Source organism: Pinus tabuliformis, chromosome 7, assembly GCF_031772625.1.
Source record: "Pinus tabuliformis cultivar Carrire ecotype Pingquan chromosome 7, CPIR1, whole genome shotgun sequence".
Lineage (NCBI taxonomy): Eukaryota > Viridiplantae > Streptophyta > Pinopsida > Pinales > Pinaceae > Pinus > Pinus tabuliformis.
The window spans coordinates 959,341,283-959,353,467 of record NC_142293.1 but is presented as its reverse complement, the minus strand read 5'-3'; the positions used below and the strand labels follow the sequence as shown (position 1 = coordinate 959,353,467).

The following is a 12,185-nucleotide window of genomic DNA, read 5'->3' as shown; positions in this document are numbered from 1 at the left end:
AGAATTTAGTTTTAGGTAAGGTCTCTATCAATACTATTTTCCAATTGCTGAATTTTGAAATCGATTAAAACCTTTTGTAATATATATAAAACTTTAAGTTATGATTGCCAAATCTTGCAAAGTTGATACAATTCTTAATTTTATGAATTATATTATGTTGATAATCTACCAATACGTGTTTGCTCTATAAGAAATTGTAAACTTAAATAATACAAAGCATGTGAGATATAAGTAGTATATCTTTTATTAAATTAGAATGGATTTAAATAAAGAAAAAGGCCATTCACTCCAGTTAATTATAAATTTGGTGGAATTGAAAGTTCAATTTTTTATGAAACGCATCTAGTTTTTCCGAGTAATATTAGCATGTTCTTTTTTTTTAATACAGTCTTTAAACATCTTCTCTGTCTTTTAACGCTGCTAAGTTCAAGGGTTCTAATCTTATTAATGTACATGGTGTGAGGTGCGCCACTTGCCTGCTCTTCTCTACATAATCTGCAGCGATGAGAACGAACAACATCAGCAAAAGTAGCCAATTATTTATTCACTGAATCCTTGTGAAAGTTCCCCATACAATGCCAAATTTTTACATAGATGCCCTTCTCTATGTTGTTTTCTACCATTGGAAAGCACTCGCCTGAGCATGACTAACCTATTTCAAAGTGATCTCCCTATCTTCTGGAAGTGGCTGCCCTCTGGAAGCAATCTGATCTTGACTAGTTCTATTGCCATCTCTGTCCCTCAATACAACAACCCGTGAAAAAGAGTATTGTTGTATAAATTCTTCTTCTGGTACTAGTAGTGTGAATACTTGGATAAAGGAGTATAAACAAATACCAAATCTACATAATTTGTTGAAGGAACAATTACGTACCTTGGATGAGGAAATGGTACTATTGATTGTGTAAATGTTACTGTCTCTCAACGAATGTTTCGAACCACAATGTGAACTTGATCTTATAGTGTGTGCAGATTTTTCGACATTGTTGTCGAAAGGAACAATGGAATTTGCAGCAACACGCATAGCCATGGCCGCAAGCTTACAATCTTATGTCTTATGTCTTATGCAGGCAATTTTATGTCTTATCCGGAAAATTAATATGGCTAAATGTATTGTAATTTAAGGGGTTGGACATGGTGTTTCCTTTGCGAGTGCGCTTGCAGGCAGGCCATATAATTAATAGAATGATTTTATTTTGTGTTGGGGAGGGATAACCTTCCCAGTCATCCGATCCGGTTCTAGGTCGGGTGGCGGTGTCTCTTCTTTATGGTGTGGAATATTCCTTTGATGGTTTGATTTCATAAGCTTTCTTAGAATAGAATTTCAAGATGCACTTGTTTAACAATTTATTTTAAAACAGTGCATTTTATGGTTTAAGTATTGTGATTATTGATAATTTATGAAACTTATAAACTCCATATTGCAAATTTGTGATAATTTATGGTTTAATTATTGTAATTCAATTGAGTAACTAAATGTATATCTTATTGTTGTAGCTTTTGGCATATGAGTAAGAAAGTAATGTATAATTTAACTAAATATCACAGGGTAAATCATGGCTCCTAAACGTCGAAGACAAACCCGAAATAGCCCTGAGGTACAAACACCACCTCCTGCCACTTCAGAGATAGGAACCCTAGCTGAGCAAGATATATTACATTCCCTTGGGGAAATGACCAATATCTTTAAGGATTGGGTCTCAAGCCAAGGACGAGATCAAGGAAATGTGCAAAAGGAATTGGAACAAAAACAGAGACAAGATATAAATTCTCAATTCAATGCCAAAGATGGACAGGAAACACTTGATATTATGAAAGAAGTCCAAAAATCTAAATTACTAAAGTTTACGGGTCTAGAAGGGGGTTCAAAAGCAGAAGCATGGGTAATGGGTGTCAAAAGAGCACTTAGTTTTAAGGCATACACTTCTAGGGAAAAGGCCCAGATATCAATGGGTTTACTAAAAGGAGATGCCTTATTATGGTGGGTAAATGAAGAAACGAAGATGCAAGTCACCCCAATGCAAGTTACTTGGGAAATGTTTGAGGAAGCCTTCCGAACTAGGTACTTATCAAAAGAGTACAAACACCAACAAGTAGGTGCTTTCCATGAAGTACGACAAAATGGTAGATCTATCGAGGACTATGAAGCTGAATTTTATTCGTTGGTCCATCACGTGGACTATATGGCTGATGATAAACGTCAAGCTGAAAGATTCTTGCATGGACTTGACCCCTTAGTCCAAGCAGAAGTTGCCATGTGGAAACCCACCACTATGGCAACAACCACTAGTTTAGCCAAACAAGTCCTGAGGAAGATAAATATGAAGAAACAAATAGTGGTTGATGAAAATTCAGGAAAGGAACATTCCACAATGAGGCTAAATAAACCTGGGGGGTAGCCATATAGATTCCAGGGAAGACAAAACACTATTTCTCGAATCGCTAGTGCAACTTCTCGACCGCCTCCAGGAGGATGTAAGGGCCAGCCTTACTTGAATAGTGGGTGGGGTAGAAGATTTGGTGGCCAAGGACAAGTACAACGTAAGAAGCAGGCACAAGTAGAATGTTGGAAATGTAAAGGTCCACATTATAGAAAAGATTGTCCAAGCTATCAAACAGGGATTAAACAACAAGAATACAAAGCAAAAGGAGGAAGACCACAAAACCCACATCAAATTCATGTAGCCACAAACCATCGCCAGGCTGAGCACCAAGCCACTGTAGTAGAGTCTACAGGTATGATCAATAACATCCCTCTATCTGCGCTAATTGATCCAAGTGCCACTGATAGTTTTATTTCACCTTCAACCATACTTAGATGTGGATTGACAGCTCATGAGCAAAGTAACTTTAGAATTGTAGAAATGGCATCAGGCTCTCAGCAATCAATAGGGTCAATGGTAAGAGATTGTAGTGTTAACATTGGGGGGTATGATACCAAGATGAACCTATATAGCACGACTCTAGGGACGTATGACTTAATTGTGGGAATGGATTGGCTTGAATCCCATCAAGCTATACTGGATTGCTATAATAAGACAGTTCTCATAAAAAATGACCAAGGAGAAACCAAGGTAATAAAAGGGATTAGACATGATGTTACGTTGCGCCTCATATCAGCCAAGAAAGTTAATAAGTGTATGAGGAAAGGGTGCAAGATTTATGCGGTAGAAATGGTTCCTACCAACGAGAAGTCCTCAGATAAGTTGCACCCATTACTTTCCGAATTTGCAAATGTATTCCCTCCAGAGCTACCAGGTTTGCCTCCAGTTCGAGAAATTGATTTCTCCATAACTTTGAAACCAGAAGTGGAACCCATATCCAAAACACCTTATCGAATGATTGTTCCAAAGCTTAATGAATTAAGTATACAGCTCAAAGAACTTCTTGATCAAGGTTTTATATGACCCAGTGTGTGACCTTGAGGTGCACCAGTGATCTTTGTTAAGAAGAAGGATGGAACTCTTAGGTTATGTATTGATTACCGAGATTTAAACAAGGCCACCATTCGGAACAGGTACCCCATGCCTCGAATAGATGACCTCTTTGACCAACTAAAAGGAGCTTCAATATTCTCCAAGATAGACTTACGGTCAGGTTATCATCAACTAAGAATCAAGGAGGAAGAGATACCTAAAACAACATTGAGAACGCGATATGGACACTATAAGTTTATGGTTATGCCATTTGGTTTGACTAATGCCCTAGCAGCCTTCATGAACTTGATGAACAGTGTCTTCCGAAAATATCTGGACCGCTTTGTCCAAGTGTTCTTGGATGACATCCTCATTTATTCCCGTAATGAGAAAGAGCATCTAGAACACTTGAGGTTGGTACTACAATGCCTTAGAGAACATAAGCTATATGGAAAACTTTCTAAATGTTCCTTCTTTGAGAAAAAAATTCAATATCTAGGCCATACCATTTGTGGGAAAGGCATTGCAGTTGATTACAGTAAGATTGAAACTATAATGTGTTAGCCTCTCTCATAAAACAATAATAAATCCAAAAATAAATTAATTAATTAAATATTCCAAGTTAGGAATTTGTGCCTAACTCTTGGGTTGTTCCTCTAAGATAGGAGTTAGTTTAGGTAACTCCTATATGGTGTGTGTCTGGTGAGAAATTATCTCAACCAAAGGAGAAATTATCTCAACCAAAAGTGTCTAAGATAGCACGCACTATCTTGAGAACACTATCTCTCATCTATTTATTTGTAACACTATATTCAATTATTTTAAGGGAATGAAAATGTGAGAGAGAATACCTGAGGCTGAAGCCTTTTCCGCCAATTCTTTGGTGTCTGGTTTATTATATGTGCTTTATATATTTTTCTGAGTTAATTTCATTTTCAATATGTGGTATCAGAGCGAGAGTTTTGTTGACTTTGTAATACAGTTATGAGTGAGTGGGAGTCTGCGTTATTGGACTCTTATTAAGGATTCAATTAGCAGGCAAAACATTGATCACTACCTAATTTTGATTGATTAACGATCTTCACCGGCACGCCTGGGGTTACACGCCCTCACTATGGTAGTAATATTGATGAGAGAGAATTGGCAATGGAATAAGATGGAGATAGGCTTTGGTCTGTGCGCATGAACAGATCCACAACCATAATCAGTCAAAGGCGGAGCCGTTAAGGAGAGAATCCTGGGCAATTTGGGCTTTCGCGATGGAAGGCCACTGAGCTATTTCACTTATGATTCAAATGGAATGAGAGATTCGGTTTGTTGGGTCCATTGCAGAGGTCATAATTGCATTTTTGAGATCGAGCTGATGTGTTGAGAATGGAAACCACCATTGAAGACTACAACATGTCCAACAATGAAGGCGAATATCGTGCCAATTCTCGATATCGTGGTATTGCCATTCAATCCAGCGTGTTAAGTGTTTCACTGTGAAATACGTTATGGTGAAACGTCTAGCAAATTATTGCTTCTTTATTCTCTGTCAAAATTAGTCTGTATTGAAATCATATCCAGTGTGGACGTATTTATTTCTCTGTGATGCTGCTTCGGTTTCATTTCCATTTTAATATGTGAAATCACCGTGTCAAATGTTAGATTTATTGCTGGATCTAACCTGAAATTGAAGCAAAAGTCGTTGCGGGAGGAACGTTTCCTGTTTTGGAAGACCGAGACTAGTAATCATTGAAGAATGTCCAGGCTGCGAAATAAATATCGTAGAAGATCTGCGTAAAGAGGAATCAGTCCACGCCTTTTGTTCTTGTGAACCACCAAATCTTGAGCCAACTTGAGATGATCACGAGGCCCATCTTTGATGGTCAAGATGTTGCACAGAGTAAATATATTTCTAGAGTAAATATGATTTTGCAGGTGTGAGATCCATTGCCGAGCCACTTTCCTTTGCTTCCAACCGTTATGTATGGCTGTTGAATGTCAGACACTGAATTTTGTGGAGAGAATACTAAGTGCTGGAGTTGTCAATGCACAGAGGAAATAAATCAAAGAAGGTGTTGAAGTATTGTTTGCAAATATGCAAGTTCCAAGCACGTGGAAGAAATCATATCATTCAACATGGTGCACTAGAGGAGAAGAGGAACGTCCCCCTCCAACAACAGAGAGCGCCCTGTGTTGATAGAGAAGTAGGCACGATCATAGTTAAATCCGTGAACAAACACAATTCAAAAGGGTCTACTTTTTTATTGGATTGGTTGCTAGAAGAACAATATGCACTGAACAACCTCGGCCTTTTAGAAAGGTATCCACATGATCTCTTTATCTCTCGAACCTCACCAATGCATGGTGCGTGCTTTATCATTTTACACTCATTAAACTTAAAAGTGTGAACGTGAATTCACCTTTCATAAAGTGATTTTATAAAATCCATAAAATTGTTTTTTAATGGAAGAAAGGTAAATGAGTGAGAGTGGATTTACTTGACATGAAATTGGAGATGCATTTTTATATGCATGAAAGTGGTGAGACTGTGAGTTGAAAGGTTGGTATTTCGCTCTTTGAAATTGAAGAAATAAGGAGTGTTTCTATTTGTATTTGGAGTGATAAGGTGCATTACATTTTGTAAATTTGAAGAATATTTTGTGGAGATATAAGTGTATTATTTTGTATTTGGAGTGATAAGGGAATGAAAATGTGAGAGCTGAGGCTGAAGCCTTTTCCGCCAATATTTTGTGTCTGGTTTTTATGTGTGTCTTTCTGTAATCTATTTGAGTTAATCTATTTTGCTTATTGCATTTGTTGGGAACACTTGTTAGAGTTGTAGAACTTTCTTGCTTAAACTTTGAAATTCACGCTCGCTTGATGACGATCGCGCTTGGTGAACATTCACTTGCCTTACTTGATGACTTTATGCTCACTTGAATGAATAGCCACGCTTGTTTGATGTCGATCTCAACTTGCTTGATTGGTGTTAGAGTGGAACTTGCTTGGTTGCTTTGATGGTTGTTGTAATGAACTTCACTCTGGCTCACTTGAAGGTTTGAACTTTGTACTGTTTTGACGCAAATTGCTTGAATAAATACTTACGCTCGCTTGCAGGAGATGTGAACTTGTTGCTTGTTTGTGTTAGAGTTAAAATTCGTGCATTCACTTGATTCTACTTAAAGGAAGGGTGTCGAACACTGTCAAAAATGCACCCACAAAACACTTAATGATTTTAATGACTCACTACAATGAATTCAATTTGACTCAATTCAAGACTTGGGTGTCGGTTTCAACTGAGAATGCACCCTTACAATTCAATGTAATTTGAGTTTGATTACAAGTTCAATAATGTTGATGTAGATTGTGCTTTGAAACGTTGAAGTTTACACATTCATTAACTTGAATGTAGTGATGTAGACTTTGCTTTGAAATGCCGGAGTTTGCAGATTCATGAACTTGATTGTATTTGAGTGAATTTGTTTGTTGAGGTAGAATGCCGATGTTGAAAACTTTGATTATTTGTTGTAGTGTTGATCTTGCAGCTATGTGTTGTGATTGCTTTATGTATGTGATGAAATTATTGATGTGTCACAACTAGACACAGATCAAAAAGCAAAAACATGAATCCATAAAACACATGCACCATCAAGCACACATAGTGTACCTTAGATCCCCTTATTCAATTTCGGGCAGATCTAGGACAAAGGGGGGGAAATGTCAATGAAATTGACAAGTGGTTGTCAGACTGAAAGTCTCCACAACATCAGCGAAGTAGCCAGTGGGCATCTTCATCAGCCAGTGGGCATTTGTCATCAGCAGTGAGCATCAACAAATGTGCCAGTGGGCGATCGATAGCCAAAGCAGCAGTGAGCAGCTTTCATCATAGCAAAAGCAACATTGAGTTGTTTTTCGACATCTTCAGCCAGTGGGCGATCATCATCAGCAAATACGCCAGTGGGCGTTCATCAAATTGTGTCAGTGGACACCGGATGCTGTTTTCAAGCAAAGGAAAGTTGGATATTTTTGCGGCTTGGCACATGATGGAGTTGTCAAGCATCCTTCCGATATGAATTAGTCATGCAGCTGACTCAGTCTCTTCATATTGCAGTTTCTTCAGCATCCAGATTTGGCGGTTTTTTTCAGGTAATGTTTTTGAGGATCAACATGAGAACTTGGAAGATGGTTCCTCGTTCTTATTTTGGATTTATCATTGAAGGGGGGAATGTTAGCCTCTCTCATAAAACAATAATAAATGCAAAAATAAATAAATTAATTAAATATTCCAAGTTAGGAATTTGTGCCTAACTCTTGGGTTGTTCCTCTAAGATAGGAGTTAGTTTAGGTAACTCCTATATTGGTGTGTGTCTGGTGAGAAATTATCTCAACCAAAGGAGAAATTATCTCAACCAAAAGTGTCTAAGATAGCACGCACTATCTTGAGAACACTATCTCTCATCTATTTATTTGTAACACTATATTCAATTATTTTAAGGGAATGAAAATGTGAGAGAGAATACCTGAGGCTGAAGCCTTTTCCGCCAATTCTTTGGTGTCTGGTTTATTATATTTGCTTTATATATTTTTCTGAGTTAATTTCATTTTCAATATAATGACTTGGCCCACTCCTCGGAATGTCAAAGAAGTGCGTAGCTTTATGGGATTGGCAGGCTACTATAGAAGGTTTGTAGAAAGGTTCTCACAGATATCTAATCCCATCACCCACCTCCAAAAGAAAGGGGTTAAGTTTGAATGGACAAGTGATTGTGAGAAAGCATTTAATGAGCTAAAACATCGACTAACAACGGCTCCAATATTAAAAGTACCTGACATGGACAAGGACTTTCTTGTATGCACGGATGCATCAGAAGAAGGATTAGGTGCAGTCTTGATGCAAGATGAAGGGGTTATCGCTTATGCTTCATGAAAACTCAAGAAACATGAAATCAATTATGCAACTCATTATCTGGAATTAGCAGCGGTTGTAATGGCCTTGAAATTTTGGAGACATTATCTAATGGGGCGTTAATTTGAATTAAGAATAGATCATAAAAGTCTTGAGTACATCTTCACACAAAAGGACCTTAATGCTCGACGACGACGCTGGAGTGAGATATTTAGCGATTATGATTTCAAGATATTCTATATAAAGGGAAAAGAGAATAATTTTGCAGATACTTTAAGCAGGAGACCTAGACTTCATTCAATATCCTCATTAAGGATAGACTTGAGGAGCCAGATTCTAAATCATCTAGTAGGGGACCCACATTACCAGCAAATAAAATTTGCCTTACAAGAAGAGGTACCTGTGGCGACCAAGTGGGAGGAATACACCTTAGAAAATGATGGATTGCTATGATATAAGTGTAGGGTTTACGTCCCAGAAGATGATGATCTTCGAAATTAAATAATGAAGGAAGATCATCAAGCTCCATATGCTGCACATCTAGGAGTCCAGAAAATGTATGCAGACTTAAAACAACTATTTTTCTAGCCAGGAATGAAAAAGGATATAGCAGAGTTTGTGGCTCGATGTCTAGAATGTCAATAGGTTAAAGCTGAACATCGTCACCCGGAAGGGCTTTTGCAACCCCATGATATACCGAAAACTAAGTGGGAAGTTGTTTCAATGGATTTTGTTGGAGGCTTACCTATGACATCCCAAAGACATGACTGTATTATGGTTGTGGTTGAAAAATTAACTAAGAGTGCTCACTTCATTCCAGTCAAGACCACCTTTGAAGCGTCAGCTATAGCTCAAATTTTCCTAAAAGAAATAATTCACCTTCATGGAGTACCACGAAAGATAATATCTAATAGATGCACGTTTTACTTCCAGATTTTAGAAAAGTATATTACAATCTATGGGAACACAACTAAATTTCAGTATAGCATATCACCCAGAGATAGATGGTCAAACAGAAAGAGTAAACCAAGTGTTGGAGGACATGCTAAGAATGTATGTCATGGATCAACAAAACCAATGGGAGAAATACCTTCCCTTAGTGGAATTTGCATACAACAACAGTTACTACAATTCAATACAGGCAGCTCCCTTCGAAATCTTGTATGGAAGACCATGTCATGCTTCGTTAAGTTGGGATCGATTAGAGGATCGAGTCATCTTGGGACCTGAAATGCTCCAATTAATGGAAGAAAAAACGGCCCAATTAAACAGAGACTAAAAGAAGCCAGGGATCGCCAGAAAAGTTATGCTGATGTAAAGAGAACTGATAGAAACTTTGAAGAGGGAAGCCAAGTTTTTATTAGAATCAAACCCTTTAAAAGTCCCTTTAGGATGGGTAAGGGAACAAAATTGTCACCTAGATTTGTTGGGCCATTCACGATCCTAGAGGGGATTGGGCCAGTTGCTTACAAGCTCGAGCTGCCATTCCATCTAAGAAGGATGCATAATGTGTTTCATGTTTCTATGCTTAGAAAATATGTACCCGACCTGTCACATGTTTTGAAATTTGAAAAATTGCAGGTTTCCAAGGAAGGAGTCCTTCAGGTCGAACCATTCTGTATACTGGACCGCCGGGTTCGTCGACTCAGGAACCGTGAGTTTGAACAAGTCAAGGTCCAATGGGACCAATATAGCCCAGGGTCAGCTACCTGGGAAGATGCAGCTGTTATTTTTCAAGACTTTCCTTATTTACTTGATTAAAATGTGTGGAAATGCTTACTTAGTTTAGACAAGTACTTGACTGATATGATATAATCATGCACATATGGATCTTATGGTGATAATGTATCCTTATGATTTGCATAGGATTTATGATGCTACAATATGAGGTTTATTGACATGTGGTAAAGTCATGATATATCTTTGATGCAATATGTTCATATCATAATTTAAAATGGTGAAGCATGTAATAGTTGCATACAAATGACATGCATGAGCACGTAGTTTGTTATTTTGTGATTAACAATGATAAATATTCTCATGATGTCATGCAAGACTTGGCATGTGGATTATTTTCTAGGATACTATGATGGCATAACGAATGCATTGTTGCATGTTGAGCTGTAATGATCGACAGCACTACACATTGGGCCGTGAGGGCCAGTTTATTTGATGATCTCATGCGAACCCATACGCATAAGGGAGAATAAGTACTACCATATGGGCTGGGGACAAAACTCAATCAACACTACATATGCCAGTGGTTCCTTTGTCTTGTGTATAACTCTTGATGGATAGCTCTAGAAGAGCTATGGGACCATCTTGAGGAGGCCAAGTGCCTAATGTTCTAGGCTAGGTGCATGTAAGGGATGTAAAGGACTTCGATGTCTGGGGCTATGCACCTTAGTAGTTGTGGAGGGAGTGGGCTAGCCTTGCGAGATGCCCGGGGTCATTGAGTACTGGACCGGATGCCTGTCTTGGGGCAGATGAGGTCTGAGTCAGGCACGAGCCTTGGGGCCAGCCTTCGACTAGGATACAAACCGGGTCAGGCTTATGACTGGTACCGAAAGTGGGAAAAAGGACAGAGATTCCTTGAGATTTCCTGGGTGTTGAGGACTTTCGATGCCTGTTGGTTATACTAGTTCAGTAGAGGGTGTTGGCAACATGAAGTAAATTAAATAATAAATAATAAAAATTAATAATAATAATAATAATAATAATAATAATAAATAATTCAACTTAACTTCGGGACGAAGTTCCTTAAAGTGGGAGAGTATGTAATATCCCTTCCCTTAATAATAAATAATAAATAATAATAAAATTATAAATAATACAAAATAATAAATAATAATATAAATAATAAATAATAAATCACTTAATAATAAATAATTAAAAAATAATAATAATAATAATAATAAATCATAAATAAATGATATTTAAATACAAGAAAATAAATAAAAATAATGGTTATCCTCTAAATAAGAATAAATAGAAATAAAACAAGAAAAAGAAGAAAATAAAACAAGAAAGCGAAAGAAATGAAAATAAATAAAACAAGAAAACTAAAAAAATCAAAGTAGAAAGCTAAAAATCAAAGTCACATGTAGACACATGGAGTGTGTGCATGTGGTTCCCCATCCAATGTTTGTTCTATTTATTAGATGATGAGGAGGATGGGAGGCATTCCATCTCTCCGAGTTTCTATCCTTCATTCTCTTGGAGAATAGTGTTCTAAGACTTAGGAGTCACTGGCAGTAGTACGTTGATTGAGGGCTCGGGGGTGGCCAGTTGTAGCAGATCCTTGCACAATTGAGCCTACGGTTGGGTGGAGAGTCGTCCCCAAAACCTTGTTGTCATCTGACAGACTTCGATCACAGGTAATATAGGTATGAGCTTATTTGTTTGTTTATGATTTTAATTAAGAAATTAACTTATATTCACTTTGTACTATTACACCTAGTGACTGTCTAAGGTCATGGCTTCTAGATAAATCAATGAAATAATTTGTAGGGTTTCCTTTTCTTCTTATCAGTAGTCTATGGACTGCTTGCAACTTGAGTATATTGCAACACATTGAGCTCTCTCCCAATATTACTGCAAGTAAAATCCTCTCTCTTAAAAATGAATTCAAATATGAACTGAAGTTTAAAAATCCTAGGAAGTTGATTATGTTGGCTTTAGATGATGAGGTCCCTTGGGGATTCTTTAATGGGGCCAGGTAATGCCATCATCCAATGTGGGGGGTTGGAGTTGTTATTTTCTTTAGCCACTCTCATTATATGTTTTATACATATGCTCCTAAGAGAGGCTCTAATAATAGGGCGAAATTTATTTCTCTCTGGTTTCTATTGGAACTAGTCATAAAGAAGGATGTT

General features: G+C 37.5%; 1 protein-coding gene across 1 annotated transcript; it reads left to right on the top strand.

Moving 5' to 3' along the window:
• Positions 1 to 2,864: 2,864 nt before the first annotated feature.
• LOC149250814 (uncharacterized) lies at positions 2,865 to 3,407 on the top strand. Its single transcript, XM_089453758.1, has one exon. The coding sequence runs from the start codon at positions 2,865 to 2,867 to the stop codon at positions 3,405 to 3,407; it is 543 nt and encodes a 180-aa protein (XP_089309884.1).
• Positions 3,408 to 12,185: the final 8,778 nt, after the last annotated feature.

Excerpts from the sequence above, each read along its gene's own strand:
- LOC149250814 (XM_089453758.1), top strand. The coding sequence starts at position 2,865 with ATGGCATCAGGCTCTCAGCAATCAATAGGGTCAATGGTAAGAGATTGT.